The sequence below is a fragment of the Pantherophis guttatus genome, chromosome 7 (assembly GCF_059756535.1).
Source record: "Pantherophis guttatus breed Tessera chromosome 7, ASM5975653v1, whole genome shotgun sequence".
NCBI classification, from domain to species: domain Eukaryota; kingdom Metazoa; phylum Chordata; class Lepidosauria; order Squamata; family Colubridae; genus Pantherophis; species Pantherophis guttatus.
Window position 1 is genome coordinate 6,324,821 of NC_142069.1, and position 24,223 is coordinate 6,349,043.

Sequence of the window (24,223 nt, forward strand, 5' to 3'; positions counted from 1 at the left end):
CTTCCTATCAGGAGAACTGAAACTGCCAACGATTCAGAAAAATGTGAAGAAGCATAACCGGGATGATATCTCTTTGTTCTGTCTCGGAATCGGCTTTGATGTGGACTATGATTTTCTGAAGAGGTTGGCGACTGAAAACAACGGGGCCGCACAAAGGATCTTCGGGAATCAAGAGACCTCTTCCCAAATGAAGGTGACTTTCTCATCTGTAGAGTAAAGGAAGGGAGAAGGGAAGGAGAAATCCTAACCCGACGCGTTCTTCTGACTTTTGAAAGGCTTTTTTTCCAAACCACAAACATAAGCCATGCTGTTTCTCAGTTCAAAACGCCGTTTATCTTTACGCCTTGGCGGCTTTCTCCCATTACAGATCTGTATCAGGGGTGAAATGCTACCGGTTCACACCGGTTCGGGCAATGAGTTCTAGTCCAACCTTAGGTATGGATCACTCTGGATCACGCTGGGTCAATCACCAGGAAATAATAAATTTTAGTCCCATTTTAGGCATGAAAGTCACCCAGCTGGCTTTCATGCCTAAGGTGGGACTAGAACTCACCATCTCCTGGTTTCTAGATGGTACTTTACCCACTACTCCAAACTTGTTCTACTTTTTTTCATTCTATTTTTATTGTGAATGGATTATAATCGGCGGTGAAATCCCAGTTTTTTTACTACCGGTTCTGTGGGCGTGGCTTGGTGGGCGTGGTGTGGCTTGGTGGGTGTGGCTTGGTGAGCATGGCAGGGGAAGGATACTGCAAAATCCCCATTCCCACCCCACTCCAGGGGAAGGATACTGCAAAATCCCCATTCCCTCCCCACTCCAGGGGAGAAGGATATTATAAAATCTCCATTCCCACCCCACTTCAGAGGAAGGATACTGCAAAATCCCCATTCCCTCCCCACTCCTGGGGATAGGATACTGCAAAATCTCCATTCCCACCCCATTCTGGGGCCAGTCAGAGGTGGTATTTGCTGGTTCTCCGAATTACTCAAAATTTCCGCTACTGGTTCTCCAGAACCTGTCAGAACCTGTTGGATTTCACCCCAATTATAATCCTTAGACAATGGGATATATATGTGCCCTTTACACCTGTGCTCAACAAAGGATGTATATCACACATCGGCCACAAGACTCTTTCAAAAGTAAAAGTCTAGCACCTTTTTCCCCCCTGAATTTGCAGAAATTCTACAACCAGGTTTCTACCCCGCTTCTCAAAAAACTGGACTTCAACTATCCGGAAGGCTTGGTGTCTGACGTAACCCAGAGCAGCTTCCAACATTATTTTGGAGGATCCGAGATTGTGGTGTCGGGAAAAGTTGACACTGAAAATGTGCAGCATTTGCAGAGCATGGTAACAGCCACAGCGGTAAGTCCACACTGATAGTAACCAAAAATGATGAGCTTGTAAAATGGCGGGAATTTTCTCAAGCTTTTATGAAGAAATTGTGAGTCTTCCGGACCGAAAGAGATTGTATGCAATATGAAGGACGGTTGCAGGAACTGGGTATGTCTAGTTTAATGAAAAGAAGGACCAGGGGAGACGTGATAGCAGTGTTCCAATATCTCAGGGGCTGCCACAAAGAAGAGGGAGTCAAGCTATTCTCCAAAGCACCCGAAGGCAGGACAAGAAGCAATGGGTGGAAACTCATCAAGGAGAGAAGCAACTTAGAACTGAGGAGAAATTTCCTGACAGTTAGAACAATTAACCAGAGGAACACCTTGCCTTCAAGTTGTGGGTGCTTCATCACTGGAGGTTTTAAAGAAGAGACTGGACAGCCACCTGTCTGAAATGGTATAGGGCTGTGATAGGAGCCATATCTGTGGGCACGTGAGCGTTGCTCTAACTCAGCTCCAGCGCGCATGCGCATGCCGGCCAGTTGATTTTCAGGCCTTCCGGTCCCACCCGGAAGTAGGGAAATGGGTCTCGGGGGAGTGGGAGGCTGTTTTTGCCTTCCCCAGGCTCCAAGAAAGCCTCTGGAGCCTGGGAAGAGCGAAAAACGGGCCTTCTGGTCCCACCGGAAGTCGGGAAATGGGCCATTTCTGGCCTAAAAAAGGGTCTCGGGTGGGTGGGGAAGGCCATTTTTGCCCTCCACAGGGTCCAAGAAAGCCTCTAGAGCCTGGGCAGGGCGAAAAATGGGCCTACTGGGCCCACTGGTAAACTTTTTGCCATCGCATGCCAAAAGCAGGGGAGTGCGGGAAGGTCACGGATGCATGCGGGGGGGGGGCGGGCGGGCGCGGGGGGGATTGAATTATGGGTGAGGGCACATAGGCGCACGTGACCTCCCCTCCCCCTGCTTTTGGCACATGAGGGCAAAAAGGTTCGCCATCACTGGTATAGGGTGTCAGGTTTCGATGTCATCTCAAATAAAATAAATTGCATTTCCAAACAAATAGTCTTTGACGAAATCTTTCATTTTATTAAGCATGACAATCTGACCCCGATTGTGGTGTAGCCAACACTGACTTCCTGACCCCAAACCTTCCCTTTCCGTTCCCCAATTCTCTGCGTCTCATTGGCCATCTTCCAAATCACTTTCCCCATATCTACTATTTCAGCTACCAGGAATGTCCCCCCCTCCCATCTCATCTCTTAGGGGATATTATCTTCAGGGAAAATAAGTAGGTGAAAAGTCAAGCATCCTCTTGCCAGCTGCCCCCTCTTCTCCTTCTTATGTCAGCACTAAAGTAAATGCAGGTTGAAGTGCTGACATAGGGTTTCCTGTTTGAGCAGGGGGTTGGACTAAAAGACCTCCAATGTCCCTTCCAGCTCTATTCTGGTTGATTGATTGATTGATTGATTGATTGATTGAATGTCCTTCTCCTGATATTTTTCCTCTAGCTAGAGATAACCCACCTAGGTGACAGAAACAAGTTTATCTTGACTGATCATGAAATGTTAAGCAAGGTTAGAACTTGGATGAGAGATTCCAGGAAAATCTAGTACACTTCAGGTTGTCCTCTACTCGCAACCATTTGGTGACTGTTCAAAGTTACAATGATACTGAAAAAAACTGACTTATGACCATTTTTCACACTTATGACCATTGGAACATCCTCATGGTCACATGATCAAAATCCAGACACTTGGCAACTGGCATGTCTCTAGGACGGTTGCAGTGTCCTGGGATCACGTGATGTGATCTCCTTTTGTGACCTTCTCACAAACAAAGTCGGTGGGGAAGCCAGACTCACTTAACAACTGTGAGATTGACTTAACAACTGCAGGGATTCACTTAACAACTGTGGCAGGAAAAGTCCTAAAATGAGTCAAAACTTAACCAATGTCTCGCATAACAACAGAAGTTTTTGGGCTCAGTTGTGATTCACAAGTCGAGGACTACCTGTGACCATTTAAGTGGACTGTGAGAAGCCTGAAATATTTTTTTTTTATTAAAAAAAGTTTTTTTATTTTACAAACAAACAAACAATACATAATCAATCATTCAGTGTATCATCTAAGTACCTCTTTTATGTCTTGTTCTTACTCCTCCAATATTTGTCATATCTTGATATTATCATTTCATTTATTATGACATTTCCCCCACATTTCTTACTTCTCTATTAATACATTTATCTATCTTTTTATTTTATTAATAATTTTTTGACAATTTTATCCCCACAAAACCTTCAACCCCCTCTCCCCGCACTCCCCCCCCGACTTCCCAGAGCAAAAACAGGGTATAACATTTAACAAACATAAGCTAAAATATGCTAACTTACTACAAGATTCAAAACTCCCTCACGCACTTTAACTCCCCTTTTAAAAATTATTCATCAACCTTCCTTTTATAAATTCTCTTATCACATTTCACATTTATTACTAAAATCCTTTCCATACCTTCTTTTTCAGCATTACTCCCTAATGAAATTCTAAATTAAACATTTATCCTCTTTGGTCATACATAAACCACTTGCCAATTTCTGATTGTTCAACGTTACTCCCTTGTAAAATTCTAAGTTAAACATTTTAAAACTTTCTTTAAAGCATAAAAAAATAATAATATTATTAATCCATTGAGTTAAGAAGCCCGAAATATTGAAGTTGGCTTTGCTAGTTGATAACATGGCTTATTTCTCTGTTTGGTTTGGTTTTGTCAATCAGTCCAATGCGCAGTTAATCTTGGAGACCCTGGCAGATGTTGAGGGTTTGGATGAGTTCCTGTACAAGGATAAGCACGCCGATCCCAAATTCACGGAAAAGTTGTGGGCCTACCTGACTGTCAACCAACTCATGGCTGAAAGGTAAGAAGGGAAGACTGAGTTGGTTAGAAGGAACCTGGGAGAACATGTCTATGGAGATTCTCAGTCATCCAAGTCATGTTGTCCCAAAGGTGCTTTTTTCAAGAGGCAAGTGGACTTTCTGGTTTTTCTTTGAAGACATTTCACTCCTCATCCAAGAAGCTTCTCCAGATTTGACTGGATGGTGGGGAATGGAAGGATTTATACTCCTTGCAGACAGCTGCATAGGAGGATAGGAGGACAAACCATCAGAACTAGGTTCACCGGTCCATCTGCATTTAAAAGACAAAGGCCGCTCTTTTGAAGACAGAAAAGTCCACATTTTGGACAGAGAGGACCGCTGGTTTGGAAGAGGAGTAAAAGAGGCCATCTATGTCAAAATTGAACAGCTCTCAACAGAAGGGAAGGGATACGACATCATCTATCTCCAGTCTACAACACAGTCCTTTCACCAGTTCCAAGAAGGCTCCGCATCAGGTGTGAAATGCTCCCGGTTCGGACCGGTAGCAATAGCGGTGGGTGGTTCGGAGAACCGGTAGCAAAAATCCCTGCGGGGCCCCCGCATGCCCAGCTGAGCCGCGCGATCATCAGAGGCTTTTTTTTTTACTTTTAAAAGCATTTTTTCTACAACCTCTTCGGCTGAAAAAATGCTTTTAAAAGTTAAAAAAAAAGCCTCTGATGATCGCGCGGCTCAGCTGGGATCGTCAGAGGCTTTTAAAGGCATTTTTTTCTACAACCTCCTCAGCCGAAGAGGTTGTAGGGAAAAAAAATCCCTTTAAAAGCCTCTGGCGATCCCAGCAGATTTGCCTGATCGTCAGAGGCTTCTAAAAGCAATTTTTTCTGCAACCTCTTAAGGTTGTAGAAAAAATGCTTTTAAAAGTTAAAAAAAAAAAGTTGGCCACGCCCACCCAGTCACATTACCCCCCCCAAAGCCACGCCCACAAAATAAGCCATGCCCACAGAACCTGTAGTAAAAAAAATTAGAACCCTGGTTAACTCTGATTAACCATTAACTCTGTTAATCTGTAATAACAACATGCCACGTGGCATGACCAGCTGGTCACACAATCCACCGACCACAGGACCACATGAGATCAATAAAAGCGGAGAAAAACCAAAACAAGACCCTTCAACCGATGTCCTGCTGAGGATTTCACCTAGCCTGGTGACAAAACTTTCAGAAGCTATTCAGCAAGCCTGCTGAACAAACCCCCGCCAACATCTACTACCTGACCTACAAATATTTTCTATCATTTCTAACTTCAGTGGGGACCAAAATTCCCGTCGCTAAGCAAGGGGATTGTTTAGTGAGTCACGCCAAATCTTACAAGCTTTTGAGCCAGGGTTGTTAAGGGAATCACTAAGAGTCTTGGTAGTACAGTGGTCTAAGGCACCCTGTTATTAAGCTGGTTATTAAGACCAGATGCCTGCAATTACTGCAGGTTCGAATCTCGCCAAGGCTCAAGGTTGACTCAGCCTTCCATCCTTTCTAAGGTAGGTTAAATGAGGACCCAGTTTGTGGGGGCAATAAGCTGACTTTGTATAAATATACAAAAGGATGAAGGCTATTGCTTAACGCATTGTAAGCCGCCCTGAGTCTCCGGAGAAGGGCAGCATATAAATCAAATTGAAATAAAAAAATAAAAAATAAAAACTAGAGTTGTCGAGTGAGTTAAGCAGTCGTTAAGTGGTCCTTTGCTTTTGTTTTTGAATGCCGCCTAGAAACGTGGCTCCTTCTGCGGCCGTGAAAAGGAACATCACCAAGGCCATTTTGCAAATGTCGCTGGATCATCACATTGTGACCCCCTACACAGCTATGCTCATTGAGAGCCCAGATGGGGATGAGATGATGCTAGCCGACTCCCCTCAGGACCGCAAGAGAGCCTGTTGCCCAGGTGACCTTCTACCTGTCCCCGTCCAGATGTGAGATGGATGGAAGCAATTGAAGTTCATTATAATACATGTCTTTTCTCCCCCCCCTGCGTCGAAACAGGTGCTCTAACCATTGGACAGCCCAAGCCCGAGAAGCCCATCCCTGCTTGGTCTCGGCACGGCTCCAAAGACCCACAATCAGCACTTATGGGTCCAACTGCAGCAGCTGTACATACAGGTAAAAGATGCTCCATCCATCTTCTCATCCTGTTCATTGGTGGGGTTCTCTCCACATGTTTCATCAGAACAGGGAGAGACCCACTGACTGTTTTGACATAATATATTAATCTTAACCAGTGGTGGGATTCACAAATCAAATAAAACAAAACAAACAAACCGGTTGTAACAACTGGTTCGCTTCGCGAACCCTCCGGAGGCAGGAAATGAACCCATTTCCAGACTTCCGGTACTTCCGATAGGCCTGTTTTTCACCCTCCCCAGGCTCCAGAAGCTTTCCTGGAGCCTCCAGGAGGGTGAAAACCGCCTCCCCAGGCACCGGAGGCCCGAAACAGGCCCATTTCCGGACTTCCGGTAGGCCCGTTTTTCGCCCTCCCAGATCCTCTGTGCGCGCCCTGCACTTACCTGGCATCCAAAACGGGCCACGTGGAGACTCCTTGGAGGGGAAGGGCAGGATGGGCGGGGTCAGCCAGTCCTTGGAACAACCGGTTCGGTGAACCAGATTAAAATTAACATTCGGTTCGCCCGAACTGGGGCAAACCAGCTGAATCCCATCCCTGGCTTAACCCTCCAATGTGGGCTTTTGTGGCTTTGCAGGAAGTGTGAAGCTAGCCTGTTTTGTTTAGCGTGTGATTCGTGAGCACCGAACATTGGTGAATTTAGGAACCAAGAGAAGTCTGGGATCCTCAGGGAATCTCTGAGCTTGGTGGTTTGCTGGCAGATGTTTCATTACCTAACTAGGGAACATCATCAGTGCTAGAAGGGAGTGGGGTTGTTAGATAGTGGCTAATCAGAAGCAAGAGGCAAGATAATGACCAATGACTAAAGCAGCACTAGAACTCACAGTTGCCGGGTGATTGGGCCAGTCACCCAGCTGGTTGGAAGGAAGGCGGGTTGAGTTTGGTTATCTGTTTATTGTTGGTTTATTTGTTTTGCTCGCCATGTTTGTGAACCTGGCTTGTTTGGTTAGTTTAGGATTCCATGTATTGCAGAATCCTCTAATTGTGTTAATTCAGTAACCAAGTTAAGGGATGTTATACCAACATCGGTGTTGTAACCATACCCATCTTTCTTAAGCTGATTGATTACCTTGCGGGGAATATATTTATCTATTTATGTCTTGCCTTCCTTATTTTTAATAAAATATTTTCAAGATGGTGAACGTATCTAATACTCCTGTTTTCCACACAACAACAACCCTGTGAGTGGCTTGGGCTGAGAGAGTGTGACTGGCCCAAAGTTATCCAGACAGCTTTCATGACTAAAGCAGCACTAGAACTCACAGTCGCCTGGTGATTGGCCCAAAGTCACCCAGCTGGCTTTCATGTCTAAGGCGGGACTAGAACTCACCATCTCCTAGTGATTGGCCAAAGTTATGCAGTTGACTTTCATAACTAAAAGCAGGACTAGAACTCACCATCTCCTAGTGATTGGCCCAAAGTTACCCAGTTGGCTTTCATACCTAAAAGCGGGACTAGAACTCACCATCTCCTGGTGTTTGGCCCAAAGTTGCCCAGTTGGCTTTCACACCTAAAAGCGGGACTAGAACTCACCATCTCCTGGTGATTGGCCCAAAGTTACCTAGTTGGCTTTGTTGCCTAAGGCGGGATTAGAACTCAAAGTCTCCTGGTGATTGGCCCAAAGTTACCCAGCCGGCTTTGATACCTGAAATGGAACTAGAATTCACAGTCTCCTGGGTGCTTTAGCCACTAGGCCAAACTTCCTCTCTTCCAGGGATTGTCTACTTGCCCCGCTTCTTACAATCGTCCTGTATCGAAAAACTCGGTGTTTATTCTAACTTTTTTCCTAGACTTAGGTTTCCCTACTGCTTATTCACATCACTGATCCATATAAGAGAAATTATGCCTCCAGAGCCCTCCGCACTCAAAAATAGCCCCCCCCACACACTTTTCATTGGGCTAATTATTATTACAATTAAAAAAAACCCCAGCCTGTCTGATTTTATGTACTGTAAGGCGTGTTTACAGGACAACCCTTAAGCTGCTCCTCACTGTGCTCTGTGTCAGGTTTCAAGGTCGTCTCAAATAAATTGCATTTCAAACAAAGTCTTTGATGAAAAACTCCCTTTATTAAGCACAACATTCTAACTCCGACTCCATCGTAGCCAACACTGACTTCCTGACCCAAAACGCTCCCTTTCCGTTCCCCACTCCTCTGCATTCATTGGCCATCTTCCAAGTCACTCTACCTCTAATCTACTGCTCTAGCTCAAAGAAATTTCCCCCCTCCCATCCCATCTCCTAGGGGATATTATCTCCAGGGAAAATAAGTAGGTGAAAAATCAAACGTCCCTTTCTAGATGCCTCCGCTTCTCCTTCTTATGTCAGCACTAGAGTAAATGCAGCTTGAAGTGCTGATATCCTGGTTAGAAAAAAGCAGAGGAATAATAAATTAAGTGAAGTTAAGACCCTTATAAGTACGTAAGCCAAGGCTCATTTATGACACACAACAACAAAGTGGGCCGTTTGTTAATCTCCTCCTTGTGAGTTGTGATTGAACAGAGGACCAAGTGTGAATGCGTGGTGTCCTGTTTTTCCCCGAATGCCATCACTCTGCTTAACAACTAATTCCCACAACACTATCAAATAATTTACTAAGACTATATTACGATTATTCTTCTCTTCCTTACTAGTATCTATCTCTTCCCACTTATGACTATAACCATGTTGCTTGTATTTTTATGATTTATATTATTTTTATTTGTTTCCTAGTATGATTTGATAGTTTATTAGTAACCTATGACTATCACTAAATGTTGTATCTTTTTATTCTTGATGAATGTATTTTATTCTCCTTATGTACACTGAGAGCTTATACACGGAAGACAAATTCCTTGTGTGTCCAATCACACTTGGCCAATGAAGAATTCTATTCTATTCTATTCTATTCTATTCTATTCTATTCTATTCTATTCTATTCTATTCTACTCTACTCTACTCTACTCTACTCTACTCTACTCTACTCTACTCTACTCTACTCTACTCTATTCTACTCCATTCCATTCCATTCCATTTCTTTTATTTTATGCACACTGAGAGCTTATACACTGAAGACAAAATCCTTGTGTGTCCAGTCACACTTGGCCAATGAAGAATTCCATTCCATTCCATTCTCTATTCATTCCATATTCTATTCTGTTCTGTTCTGTTCTGTTCTGTTCTGTTCTGTTCTATCTTGTATACAGATAGTCCTCAACTTAAGACCACAAATTTTTAACGGTCTTCTATTAATTACAGGTCATCCTTGACTTACAAACGTTTGTTTAGCGACCATTCAAAGTCACAACGTCACTGAAAAAAAGTGACTTATGACCGTTTTTCACATTAATGACCGTTGTTGCAGCCTCCTCGTGGTCACGTGATCAAAATTCGGACAGTTGCCGATTGACTCATATTTACGACGTTTGCAGTGTCCCGGGGAGGGTCATGTGATCCCCTTTTGCGACCTTCCGACAAGCAAAGTCAACGGGGGAAAGCCCGATTCATTTAATGGCTGTGTGACCAACTATACCACTGCAGTGATTCGTTTATTTATTTATTTATTTATTTATTTATTTATTTATTTATTTATTTATTTATTTGTTTCCATTTCTATACCGCCCTTCTCCAAATAGGACTCAGGGCGGTGAACAGCCGAAGTAAAAAACAGAACATACAAAATTTAAAAAACAGTTTAAAATAATTAAATATTTTGGCCGTAAATTAAAACAATCCAATTTAAAATCAATTTAAAATTTAACTCAAGCCAGCCCAGCTAGTTGAAATAAATAGGTTTTCAGGGCCCGACGAAAAATCCGGAGGTCTGTTATTGTACGTATCTCTGGGGGGAGGGAGGGCGCCACCACAGAGAAGGCTCTCCCCCTGGGGGTCGCCAGCCGACATTGTCTGGCGGACGGCACCCTGAGGAGGCCCACTCTGTGCAAGCGTACTGGCCGGTGGGAGGCTATTGGTGGCAGAAGGCGGTCTCGTAAATACCCCGGCCCTAAGCCATGGAGCGCTTTAAAGGTGGTCACCAACACCTTGAAGCGCACCCGGAAGACCACCGGGAGCCAGTGCAGCTCGCGCAGGAGAGGTGTCACATGGGAGCGCCTCGTCGCCCCCATAATCCCCCGCGCGGCCGCGTTCTGGACCAGCTGGAGCCTCCGGGTGCACCCCAGGGGGAGCCCCATGTAGAGAGCGTTGCAGTAGTCCAGGCGGGAAGTGACGAGTGCCTGAGTGACCGTGCGTAGGGAATCCCGATCTAGAAAGGGGCGTAACTGGCGTATCAGGCGAACCTGATAAAAAGCCCCCCTGGCCACGGCCGTCAAATGATCTTCTAAAGACAGCCGTGCGTCCAGGAGGACGCCCAAGTTACGAGCCCTCTCCGTGGGGGCGAGTGATTCGCCCCCAATAGCCAGCAACTGTGGCAAGAAAGGTTGGACAATGGGGCAAAACTCACTTAAGAACTTAAGAAGGAAATTTTGGACTCAACATTCCAGAACTGGGAGTAAAGTTTTGAGCACTGCTTATTTTCTTGGCTGGTTTTTTTATCCCCTTTTTCTTTTAATCCGGGCCACCCAGGTAGCTCATTCCCCATCCTTCCACCATCACTTTCTTTAAACATATATTTTCTGTAACTATGAGAGTAGTTTGGAACGATGCCAACGGCAGCCGAGGGAAGAAATTTGGCGTATTTAAGAAAAAAGCCGTCAAGTGGAGCTGGGAAGTGGCTACTACATTATAAATAGACATCAGTCACTTTGGCAAATCTGCTGTAATTCTGCTTTCACCCAAAGGAATCTGTAATCCATCATTTTTTGCCCCCGCCCGCCTGGCATTTAGCCTGTAAATGAGGGAGGGATAAAGTCAAAGAAGGGAAACGGGTTGCTTTTGCCATGTCTTGCGTTTTGGATATTTGATGCAGGTTCAGAGTGAAAAAAAGGGCAGAAATTGCTGATTTTTTGCCAGGAACATTCCTAAGGCTTTATTATTATTATTATTATTATTATTATTATTATTATTATTATTATTATTTATTGGTTAATCTTTAGTGAGATTCACAGCCTTTGAGGCTGGTTAATAGCTCAGCAGCTCGAGTCCTAACCAAGGACCTAGGAACTGTTAAGGTATCGTCGGAGGATGTAAGCTGTTCCGAGTAAGGTGGTTTTTTGTAGAGTCAAAATGTTCAAGTCCGGCAAATTTAGAATTTCTAAATAGCGGGGTAGCCCTTTGGGTATTGCTCCGAGGGCTCCAATTACTATTATTATTTAATTTAACTATAATTATCCAATTATTATTATTATTATTATTATTATTATTATTATTATTATTATTTTGGGGAGTAAGATCCTTGGGGATTTCTTTCATCCTTTCAGAAAAGCACAGAGCTTGTTGGGAGCCGCGTCCTCTCCTAATTTAGCAAGATCAAAATTTCTAGCTTGGAGTTTTTTTTTCAACCGTGGTGACTTTAAGACGTGTGGACTTCGATTCCCAGAATTCCCCAGCCAAGATGGCTGGCTGGGGAATTCTGGGAGTTGAAGTCCACTCATCTTAACATCCTCAAGGTTGGACACCGGTGGTCTAGCAATTGGCCCCTTGTGGATGTAACCCAGGGGTGAAATGCTCCCGGTTCGGACCGGATCACCCGATCCGGTAGCGATGGCGGCGGATGGTTCGGAGAACCGGGAGCAAAAATCCCTGTGCCCCACCCACCCCCCAAGCCCAGCTGAGCCGCAGGATCATCAGAGGCTTTTTTTTTTTTACTTTTAAAAGCATTTTTTCTACAACCTCTTCCCACAAAAAAATGCTTTTAAAAGTAAAAAAAAAAAAGCCTCTGATGATCGCGCAGCTCAGCTGGGATCGTCAGAGGCTTTTCAAAGCATTTTTTTCTGCAACCTCTTGGCCGAAGAGGTGGTTAAAAAAAATGCTTTGAAAAGTCTCTGACAATCCCAGCTGAGTTGCCTGATCGGCAGAGGCTTTTCAAAGCATTAGGAAAAAATGCTTTGAAAAGTTAAAAAAAAAAAAAAAAAGTTGGCCACGCCCACCCAGTCACATTACACCCCCCCACCAAGCCACGCCCACAGAACCGGTAGTAACAAATTTTACATTTCACCCCTGATGTAACCCCAATCCTAGTAACAGCAATAATAGCAATTTTTTTTTTCTGCTGATGCAATAATAGTATCCTTCACATTGCTAAAACAAAAGCAAATCTAATTAGATTGTTCTGGAAAATTTTCATTGCTAAGCAAGACAGAGATGCTAAGTGAGTTCCGCCCCATTTCACGACTTTTCTTGTCACAAATCTTAAGTGAGTTGCTGCAGTTGTTAAGTCGGTAAACTGGCTGTTAAGTGAATCTGGCTTCCGCATCGACTTTGTTTCGACTCCAACTTCGAAGTTGTGGGTGCTACATCACTGGAGATTTTTAAGTGCAGGGGGTTGGACTAGAACAGAGGTGTCAAACTCAAGGCGCGTGGGCTGGATCTGGACCGTGGGGTTCCTTAAAATCTGGCCCGAGGCCCAGCCTGCAAATATCAGGGGACTGACCCACATGCCTCTGCTGGGCAAAACGAGCTGTGTAGGAGGTTGTGTGCGGCTGCCGTGTGGTCCATTTTCGGCCTCCAAGGCCTCCTGCAGCACTCTGCCCACCCCACACCCAGGGGTGAAATGCTCTCGGTTTGGACCGGATTGCCCGATCCGGTAGCGATGGCGGCGGATGGTTCGGAGAACTGATAGCAAAAATCCCTCTCCCCCCCCCACATGCCCAGCTGAGCCGCGCGATCCTCAGAAGCTTTTTTTTGTTGTTGTTACTTTTAAAAGCATTTTTTCTACAACCTCTTCGGCTGAAGAGTTTTAAAAGTAAAAAAAAAAAGCCTCTGAGGATCGCGCGGCTCAGCTGGGATCGTCAGAGCTTTACAATCAGGCAACTCAGCTGGGATCGTCAGAGCCTTTTAAAAGCATTTTTTTGTACAATCAGTTTGGCCGGAGAGGTTGTAGAAAAAAAAAAAAAAGCCTTTAAAAGGTAAAAAAAAAAAAGAGCCTCTGACGATCACAGCTGAGCAGCGCGATCATCAGAGGCTTTTTAAAATTATTTTTAAAAGCAATGCTTTTAAAAGTAAAAAAAAAAAGATTGTGCGCCACGGCTGATCACCCCACCCTCGCGCGCTGTTCTACTTCCCGCATGCCTCCATTTGGCATGCACTGTGTGTGCGCACCTTGCATTTGGTGAATTGTGCACACTACGCATACATAGCCAGCGAACCAGTAGTAAACCGGTTCAGATTTCACCACTGCCCCCACCCCATGACTATGCCCCCCCCCACCTCCCCACCGGCCCTCCGAGGTCAAACACAACCCTGATGTGGCCCTCAATGAAATTGAATTTTACACCCCTGGACTAGAAGAGCCTTGATAGTACAGTGGTTTAGTGCACCCTGTTATTAACACAGCTGCCTGCAATTTCTGCTGGTTCGAATCTCTCCAAGGCTCGAGGTTGACTCAGCCTTCCATCCTTTCTAAGGTAGGTGAAATGAGGACCCAGTTTGTGGGGGCAATAAGCTGACTTTGTATAAAATATACAAAAGAATGAAGGCTATTGCTTAGCGCATTGTAAGCCGCCCTGAGTCTCCGGAGAAAGGCGGCATATAAATCAAATTAAAAAAAAAAAAAAAAAAGGACCTCCAACGTCCAGCTCTAATCTGATTGATTAATTGATATGAATTGTTCATCCCATTCGTTTCCATTTATCTAAACAGGGCCCATAGTTATTGGCCAAGAACCAACAGACAACTCCATTCCATCCTGGGCGAAGCCCACAAAGAAATCTGGAGGTCCTTTACCTGCTATTATGGGTCCAACCTCTGCCATAGATGCAGGTAACGAATGTTGAGCTGACTGCCCTTTTCCCAAATGTGAATTAATCCCATTCATTTGTTCCCCAGGAAGGTACATATCAAAATCCACTCGTATGCTAACATCCAAAGTAATTTGCCATCCAGGAAATATTGCACAAAACATTGGCATATTAAGCAAAGGTACTTGCTTGTAAAAATACAGGTAGTCCTTGACTTACAACAATTCATTTAATGAAAAAAAAGTGACTTTTGACTATTTTTCAGAGTTACGACCGTTTCAGCATCCTCACAGTCACATGATCAAAATTTGGAAGCTTCATATTTATGACGGTTGCAGTGTCCCAGGGTCACGTGATCCCCTTTTGCGACCTCCTGACAAGCAAATTCAATTGGGAAAGCATGATTCACTCAACAACCGAATTACTAATTTAACAACTGCAGTGATTCACTTAACAAACGAGACTAGAAAGATTGGGGCAAAACTCACTTAATGTATGTTTCATTTAGCAACTTAAAGTTTGGGCTCAATTGTGGTCATATGTTGAGGACTACCTGTGTACACGCTTTTAGAAGTGACAGAGAAAAAGAATGTTTATAGAAAGATAAAGATTTTTTTTTGTAATGTAACTGGATGTAGAAGTGGAGTCTAAATCAGGGCATCCAACTTTTGATAACTTTAAGACTTGTGGATTTCAATTCCCAGGATTCCCCAGCCCGCCATGCAAATCTCTGCAAATTCAGAAAAAGAATAAGCATCAGAAGTTTGCTTTTGAAACACACTTGTACCCGATGTGTGATATATACCCCCCTATCCAGGGGTAAAATGCCCCCGGTTTGGACCGGATTGCCCGATCCGGTAGTGATAGAGGCGGGTGGTTCAGAGAACCAGTAGCAAAAATCCCTGCCCTCCCCCATGCCCAGCTGAGCCGCGCGATCGTCAGAGGCTTTTTTTTAATTTTTAAAAGCATTTTTTCTACAACCTCTTCCCACGAAAAAATGCTTTTAAAAGTAAAAAAAAAAAAAAAGCCTCTGACGATCCCAGCTGAGTTGCCTGATCAGCAGAGGCTTTTTTTCTTTTAAAAGCCTCTGCCGATCAGGCAACTCAGCTGGCATCGTCAGAGGCTTTTAAAAGTATTTTTTTACAACCTCTTTGGCTGAAGAGGTTGTAGAAAAAATGGTTTTAAAAGTAAAAAAAAAAAAGTTGGCCACACCCACCCAGTCACATTACCCGCCCCCCCCACCAAGCCACACCCACAGAATTGGTAGTAACAAATTTTAGATTTCACCACTGCCGCCATCAATGGTGGGATTCAACATTTTTTACTACCGGTTCTGTGCTTGGTGGGCATAGTGTGGCTTGGTGGGCGTGGCAGGGGAAGGATACTGCAAAATCTCCATATCCACCTCACTCCAGGGGAATGATACTGCAAAATCCCCATTCCCTCTCCACCCCACTAACCAGCTTTCCAGCTCCGTTCTCCTCTGCAGGGGAATGCATGGGGACTCCTGAAAGGGGCAGGGGCAGGGCCAACCAGAGGTGGTATTTGCCGGTTCTCCGAACTACTCAAAATTTCTGCTACCGGTTTGCTAGAACCAGTCCGAACCGGCTGAATACTGCCCCCCTCCCCCACCCCGTTGAGGACAGGTGTAAAGGGCACACATCTATCCCATTTCCTAAAGATCGTAATCCGTTCACAATAAAACTAGAGGAAAAGAAAGTAGAGGAAGTTTGGAGTAGTAGTTAAAGGACTGCCTAGAAACCAGGAAACTGTGAGCTCGAGTCCTTAAGCATGAAAGTGTTGCTGGCTGGGGAATTCTGGGAGTTGAAGTCCACAAATCTTGAAGTTGGCAAATTTGGACACCCTTCGTTTAAATACTACATCGCCATTGCCAGAAAGATTTTTATAACCAGGAATAAACGTGTCTCATTTTTATCTGAACTATATTTCCTCCAGAAGAATTGACTGCAACCCGGCGAGATCATTAGGTTTAATCCACTGTCTTCATCCTCCACAGGATCTTTCATTTTAGGGCACCAAAAACCTGGTAATTCCAGCATCTTGTCCAAGAACCCAGATGACGCCAAGAGAATACATTCAGGTAGAAGAAAATTGTGCCTACTCTATGTTTTACTCTATCATCATCTTTTAACGATCCCATAATCCCTTGCAGGGTGGAGTCTGGGCAAATGAATGGAGGTAGCAGAGTGTTTAATGGCCGGATGCCTTTCCTGTCGCCAATGGGGAGTTTTGTTCAGCAGATATATCCTCATTGTGCCCAGAGAGAGAAATATCTGCCTCTACCTAGGATCGAACTCACAGCCTCCTTTTTTTTTTTTTTTTAATTTTGATTTATATGCCGCCCTTCTCCGAAGACTCAGGGCAGCTTACAATGTGCTCAGCAATGTGCTCCTGATTGTGAGGCGAGAGCTCCACCTGACTGAGGCGAGAGCTCCACCTCTAGGCCATCGCACCATTCCTTCTATGTTTTACTCTATATAGGAAGGAATCTTATATAGGCACTTTGAGCCAAGCCCACTGACTTCTGGTGGGCCTGGCAGGCCCAATTTTCACCATCCCCAGGCTCCAGAAGCCTTCCTGGAGACTGGGGAGGGCAAAAACGGCAGAGGCCCTCTGAAGGCCGAAAACACCTTCCCAGAGCCTCCATGCGAGCTCTGTACTTACCTGGCATCCAAAATGGGCCACGTGGAAACTCCTTGGAGGGGGGGGGCGGCATGGGTGGACCCAGCCGAAAATCAGCTGGCCGGTGCACATGCGCTAGGGCAACGTTCGCGTGCCCGCAGATATGACTCCGCATGCCATAGGTTCGCCATCACAGATATAGGACATAGAATAATAGGGTTGGAAGGGATTTTGGAGGTCTTGCCTAGTCCAAATCACTGCTCGAGCAGGAGACCCTACACCACTGTTGGTAAACCATTTTGGCACCAAGTGCTGATACGGGAGTGTGGGCAGGCAGGGGAGCACCGAAAACCGGAAGAGCAGCTCTCTGGCGCGCACATATGAGAGCAACAGAAACCGGAAGAGCAGCTCCCTGGTGTACATGCACATGCCGGGAAGCTGACCTTCCAGTTTCCAGCATGCTCATCAGGGGTGGGTTCTAATTTTTTTTACTACCGGTTCTGTGGGCGTGGCTTATTTTGTGGGCGTGGCTTGGAGGTCATGTGACTAGGTGGGCGTGGCTAGCTGGTCAGAGTCATTTCTGGAAGGTCCTCGCACCTACGACCAGTCCTCGCACTTACGACCCGACTCATTTGTTTGCTTTTAACACTGATCAGCTGTAGGGCGGCCCTTTGAAGCCCCGCGGCAAGAGTTTAAACAGTTTTTTTCCCTCTAGTCATCAGCTGGGACTCAGGAGGCAGCAATAGATTGGGGTTGGGATCAAATAAAAGGTAAGAATAACGTGGGTCGGTGGGGGGGGGAGAACCGGTTCGGTGACGTCATATCGTCACTGCTACCGGCTCGACCGAACCGGACCGAACCGGGAGGAACCCACCACTGATGTGCATGCGTTCCAGTCACCTGGTCTTCCAGTTTCTGGCATGCAAGCATGCACAAAGACTAGAAGGCTGGTGCACATGCGCGTGCTGGAAACCGGAAGCTCAGCTTCCTGGCACACAGATGTATGCCAGGGAGCTGCTTTTCCGGTTTCCGGTGCTCCCAATGTGCGACGGCTGGCATGTCCGGAGAGATAGCTCTGCGTGCCACTTCCGGCATGCATGTCCCTATACCATCCTGAACAAATGGTTGTCCTATCTTTTCTTTAAAAACTCCACCCACAACTTCTGGAGGCAGGTTGTTCCGCTGGTTAATTGCTCTAACTGGCAGGAAATTTCTCCTTAGTTCTAGGTTGCTTCTCTCCTTGATTAGTTTCCACCCGTTGCTTCTTGTCCTGCCTTCAGGTTCTTTGAGGAATATCGATTGTCCAATCCTGCTGACTTTTGCGGAAACCAGCATGAGTGGACAATCATTCTGAAATCGTTTGGCCGCAGATACCCCATGTAAGACAGTGGTGGGTTTCAAATTTTTTTACTGCCGGTTCTGTGGGTGTGGCTTGGTGGGTGTGGCTTGGTGGGTGTAGCAGGGAAAGGATACTGCAAAATCCCCATTTCCTCCCGATCAGCTGGGACTTGGGAGGCAGAGAATAGATGGGGACGAGGCCAGTTAGAATTTTTACTACCGGTTCTCCGAACTACTCAAAATTTCCGCTACCGGTTCGCCAGAACTGGTCAGAACCTGCTGAAACCCACCTCTGATGTAAGAGACATGTAATATATTTAGGAAGGTCTGTTTCGCGTTCTTTGAGGCATCCCTTTTGTCTTTGATTGCAGTGGACAACGATCCCCATTTCATCATCACCCTCCCAAGGCAACAGAAGAACATCTGCTTCAATATTGACTCTCAACCTGGGGCCATCCTGAATTTAATTTCAGACGCCGAGTCCAGTAAGAGAAATGCACAATCCGTTCTGGGTTAATTGAGAGACATCAATAGCAGGCTTGGGGGAAAGGTTTTCTCAATCTGAAATGTGAAACCAAGTCAAAAGCTAGCAAAATCTCTCTGAGATGGAAGCCCCTAGCCTCTGAGTTGGGGATAGAGTGCTCAGGTCTCCTGAGGCTCAGACTTGGAGATGTAGCTCTGGTTACATCATAAGCAGTAACCATGGATGGGGTTAGCATCCTTCATAAGCATCCTAACTTCTCCTTCTCCTTCTCCTTCTTCTTCTTCCTTCTCCTCCTCCTCCTCTTCCTCCTTTCCTCCTTCTTTCTCCTCCTTTCTTCCTTTCTCCTCCTCCTCCTCCTCCCTCCCTCCCTCCCTTGCTATTCTTTCTTATTCTTCTCCCTCCTCCTCCTTTCTCATTCTTTTTCTCCTCCCTCCTCCTCCCCACTCCTTTCTTCCTTTCTCCTCCTCCTCCTCCTCCTCCCTCCCTCCCTTGCTATTCTTTCTTATTCTTCTCCCTCCTCCTCCTTTCTCATTCTTCTTCTCCTTCCTCCTCCTCCTCCTCCTCCCCCTCCTTTCTTCCTTTCTCCTCCTCCTCCTCCCTCCCTCCCTTGCTATTCTTTCTTATTCTTCTCCCTCCTTCCCCTCACTCATTATTCTTCTCCTCTCTCCTCCTCCTCCTCCTCCCCCTCCTTCTTCCTTCTATCTCCTTCTCCTCCTCCCTCCCTTCCTATTATTCTTCTCCCCCCTCCTCCCTCTTTCTTCCTTCTTTCTCCTCCTCTCCCTCCCTCCCTCCCTCCCTATTCTTTCTTATTCTTCTCCCTCCTCCTCATTCTCATTATTCTTCTCCTCCCTCTTCCTCCCTCTTTCTTCCTTCTTTCTTCCTTCTTTCTCCTTCTCCTTCTCTTTCTCCCTTCCTATTCTTCTTCTTCCTCCTCCTCGTCATTATTCTTCTCCTCCCTCTTCCTCTCCCCCTCCTCCTTTCTTCCTTCTTTCTCCTTCTCCTTCTCTTCCTCCCTTCCTATTATTCTTCTTCCTCCTCCTCATCGTCATTATTTTTCTCCTCCCTCTTCCTCTCCCCGTCCTCCTTTCTTCCTTCTTTCTCCTCCCCCCCCCTCCTCCTCCTCCTCCCAGGAATCACAATTAACGGGAAACTCATTGGAGCCAAGAGGTTCTTGCATCACAAACTCAACACCTATTTTGGCAAGATTGGGTTTAATTTCGAAGCGAAAGGCCTGAAGGTCGAAGTCAGCCCCGAGGCGATCACCTTGAAGGACGGTTCTTCCACCACTTCTCTTTCCTGGTCAGAGACAGGAAGTCTCCTTCGGAGGAGGTAAAACCACGGCCTCCGGTTTTTCACCCGTGCCAATATACAAGCCTTCTACGGCAGGCAGGCTGATTTGAAGCAGGGCCTTCTTCCATTGTTTTCCTCTCCCAGGTTGCTGGTCTCGGTCAAGAGAGAAAGCAACGTGACTCTCACCGTAGACGGGGATCTGACCTTTATGGTCCTGCTCCATCGGGTTTGGAAGAGGCACCCCGTGAACGTGGATTTCTTGGGCATCTACATCCCTCCGGCAAATAATTTCTCCTCCAGTGTGCATGGCCTCATTGGTAAAGGCTGGGAGTAGGAGGCGGTTCCATAGGTCTGGGTACTTAGGGGTGCATGACAGCCAAGTAAAGGGTAAAGGTAACATATGTGCTAGACGTTCCTGACTCTAGGGGGCGGTGCTCATCTCCATTTCAAAGCCGAAGAGCCAGCACTGTCCAAAGACATCTCCGTGGTCATGTGGCCGGCATGACTCAATGCCAAAGGGGCACGAAACGCTGTTACCTTCCCAGCAGAAGTGGTCCCTATTTTTCTACTTGCATTTTTTTACCTGCTTTCGAACTGCTAGGTTGGCAAAAGCTGGGACAAGTAACTGGAGCTCACTCCGTTACGCGGCACGAGGGATTCGAACCGCTGAACTGCTGACCTTTCGATCGACAAGCTCAGCGTCTTAGTCGCTGAGCCACCGTGTGAAGGAGTAACTGAGAAAACAGGAAAGCATCCCTTAAAATAGGGACGATGGAGATGAAGGAGTATATCCTATGGTTATACAGAACATCACCAGAGAGGGATGCAGTGTTTACGTATTGTTATTTATTATAGATATTTATTTATAGACAGACCTCAACTTACAACCATTTGTTTAGTGGCCATTCAAAGCTACTGTATATATCCTCAACTTATGACCGCAATTGAGCCCAACGTTTCTGTTGCTAAGCGAGACAGTTGTTCAGTGACTTTTTTCCCCACCTTTCTTGCCTCGGTTGTTAAGTGAACCACCGCAGTTGATAAGTTAGTAAGACGGTTGTTAAGCGAATCTGGCTTCCCCACTGACGTGGCTTGTCAGAAGGTCGCAAAAGGGGATCCCATGACCTCGAGACACATGAAACGGTCATAAGTATGAACCAGTGGCCAAGCATCTGATCACATGATCCTGGGGATGCTACAAAGGTTGTAACTGTGAAAAATGGTCATAAGTCACCTTTTTTCAGTGCCGTCGTAACTTTGAATGGTCACTGAATGAACTGTTGTAAGTAGAGGACCACCTGTACATGTAGTATGTATAATAAGTAGCAGGGCTTCAGAGTTTGGTGTCTAGCATAGCTTAATTCTTCTAACAGACTCTTCAGGATGACTCCAAGTTGAACATCTTGGGAACATCTCAGCTACACGTTTCCCCTTCACCAACGCTTAACAAAATTCTTCCCCAGGTCAGTTCATGCAGGAACCGGATGTGATCATCTACAATGAAAGACCAGGACAAGATCCCGGGAAATCAGATGCTACCATGGAAGTGAAAGGCCATAAGCTGACCGTCACCCGGTAGGGCATCGGAGGCACTTAACAAGCTGGCATTTGCCATTTGTGTTTTTTTGTGTGTGTATGTTGGGAAACAACTCCCAGAGAAAGTTGTTGAAGAGTTTAGCAGAATCTGGACAGACCTTGGAATCATGTGGATTTTATTATTTGTTTAACGTCTGTCTGTCTATCATCTATCTATCTATCTATCTATCTATCTATCTATCTATCTATCTATCATCTTGAGAGAGTGATTTTATTATTTTTATTATTTTTTTATTTTATTGGATTTATATACTGCCCTACTCCCGGAGGACTCAGGGCGGTGAACAGCCAAAAAGATAAAACACACAAACTACAAAATTTAAAAGACAATATAAAAACCCATTAAATAATTTGGCCCAAAACAAATTAAAACACCCCTAATATTTTAAAACAAATTTAAAATTTGAGAGCCTGGTTTAGCTCAACAGACAGAAGCACTGTAATTTAACACCAGCTGTCTGCCATTAAAGTAAGTTCGAATCTCTCCAAGGCTCAAGGTTGACTCAGCCTTCCATCCTTTCTAAGGTAGGTAAATTGAGGACCCAGTTTGTGGGGGCAATAAGCTGACTTTGTATAAATATACAATAGGATGAAGGCTATTGCTTAACGCACTGTAAGCCGCCCTGAGTCTCCGGAGAAGGGCGGCATATAAATAAAAAAAATTACAATTTAAAAGGGAAGTTAGGCCAGGGTTGATTGGCCCAAAGCCATCCAGCTGACTTTCATTTCTAAAATAGCAGTAGAATTCAGTCTCCTAGTGATTGACCAGTTGGCTTTCATGCCTAAGGTGGGACTAGAATTCACTGTCTCCTAGTATTTGGCCCAAAGTCACCCAGCTGGCTTTTATGCCTAAAGTGGGACTAGAATTCACAGTCATCCTAGTATTTGGCCCAAAGTCACCCATCTAAACTAGAACTCACTATCTCCTGATAAGTGGCCCAAAGTCACCAGCTAGACTAGAACTCACTATCTCCTGGTGATTGGCCCAAAGTCACCCAGCTGGCTTTTATGCCTAAGGAGGGACTAGAACTCACTATCTCCTGGTATTTGGTCCAGTCACCCAGCCGGCTTTCATGTCTATGGTGGGACTAGAACTCACAATCTCCTAGTATTTGGCCCAAAGTCACCCAGCTAGACTAGAACTCACTATCTCCTGGTGATTGGCCCAAAGTCACCCAGCCGGCTTTCATGTCTATGGTGGGACTGGAACTCACAATCTCCTAGTATTTGGCCCAAAGTCATCCAGCTCGCTTTCATGCCTAAGGCTGGATTAGAACTCCCGGTCTCCTTGTTTCTAGCCTGGCACCTTAACCACTAGACCAAACTGGCTCCCTTCCAAAGACACTTCAAAAACAATGCCAGTGGGCAGCAGACGGGCCCACGTCGGCATCTAGGCTAGCTACCTTTGGGGAAAAAAAGAATGAAAATCAATTGCTAATAGCTTGTGGCCTAACGCCAACCCTTCCACGTGACTTCAGAGAAGCCTTTCTCAACCGTGGCAAGTTTTCTGGGAGTTGGAAGTCCACGCAGGTTCAAATGGCCACGGTCGAGATGCGCTGGTTTAGGTCAAGCCAAAAATTACATAATGGTGATTTACGCGCATTTGCATTTTCCTGCAGGGGCCTGCAAAAGGATTACCGCTCGGACCGTGTGTTTGGGACCGATGTCCAGTGTTGGTTTGTACATAACAACGGCAAGGGGTTCCTGGATGGCCACTACCGAGATTACCTTGTCCCTAATTTATACAGCTACCTGAAGCGCATCTGAATTGCTCGGTTTTAAAGCAAGGCACGGAAACTGTCCAAACGGCCACGCAACTCCTCCTGTAGCAAATGGGAAGAGCTTCATCGTGGTCTCTCCGGCCTAACACATTCCTCTCCCTCCACCCCCCCCAAAATTATCCCTCCGCCAAGGATATTTTGGACTTTGTGTCACTGGGACTGCTTGTGTAGAACGCAAATCAACACAATTCCACTTTCGAGCAGAGTTGCATTTGAAAGCAAATGTGACTCAAGGGTGCTGGAGAAACGTAGGAATTTTGTTTTATTTTTCCCGGACTGTATAAAGACCGTGTATCCGAGCGGAATTAAAGTAGTAAACTCTCCCCTGGGTATTGTATTCTGTTCCATTTGTCTAATGCGCCTGAGGGGTTTTCAGACAAGGCCTTAAGCGCCAGGAGTCTCTAACCTTGAAAACTTTTTAACATCTGGGGACTTCAATTCCCAGAATTCCCCAGCCAGCCAGCCAGCCGGCTGGGGAATTCTGGGAGTTGAAGTCTACAGGTCTTAAAAGTGGCCAAGGTTGGACAAAACAAAAGCAGGGGAATCGAGGCAGAAAAACACTGCCATCTATCGGTCACATTTAAATGACAGATTTAGCCATCATTTAAACATGTCCTTAAGAGAATACAGGTAGTCCTCGACTTACGACGGGTCACTTGGAAGCTGTCCGAAGTTACAACGGACCCCCACAAAAGGGTACCTAATAAGCCAGTTTGCAGCCTCCCAAAAGTCACATGACTGCAATTTTGGACTTTTCTTTGCCGGTTTTCCAGAGTTTGGAAGTAACTAGCTTACTTCTTCTTTTTTTGTTTTGAAATAATTTTTATTACAATTTTCCTTTACGCAACTCTAGTACATAATCAACAGACTGTGTCATTTTTGTATGCTTTGGA

At 45.5% G+C, this 24,223-nt stretch overlaps 1 protein-coding gene across 2 annotated transcripts in view; it reads left to right on the forward strand.

Moving 5' to 3' along the window:
• The window catches only part of ITIH2 (inter-alpha-trypsin inhibitor heavy chain 2), a 48,155-nt gene extending 24,502 nt beyond the window's left edge, over window positions 1-23,653 (forward strand). Inside the window, exons 12-23 of one of the 2 annotated variants that reach the window (XM_087873589.1) lie at window positions 12-193; window positions 1,179-1,364; window positions 4,101-4,240; window positions 5,960-6,132; window positions 6,231-6,347; window positions 14,101-14,220; window positions 16,216-16,299; window positions 18,551-18,664; window positions 19,794-19,992; window positions 20,098-20,270; window positions 21,417-21,528; window positions 23,169-23,653. In XM_087873589.1, coding sequence (XP_087729715.1) covers window positions 12-193; window positions 1,179-1,364; window positions 4,101-4,240; window positions 5,960-6,132; window positions 6,231-6,347; window positions 14,101-14,220; window positions 16,216-16,299; window positions 18,551-18,664; window positions 19,794-19,992; window positions 20,098-20,270; window positions 21,417-21,528; window positions 23,169-23,316 — 1,748 coding nt within the window. In that variant the 3' untranslated portion in view covers window positions 23,317-23,653. The remainder of the gene's footprint in view (window positions 1-11; window positions 194-1,178; window positions 1,365-4,100; window positions 4,241-5,959; window positions 6,133-6,230; window positions 6,348-14,100; window positions 14,221-16,215; window positions 16,300-18,550; window positions 18,665-19,793; window positions 19,993-20,097; window positions 20,271-21,416; window positions 21,529-23,168) is intronic. The other variant, XM_087873590.1, reaches the window with a different exon arrangement.
• Window positions 23,654-24,223: the final 570 nt, after the last annotated feature.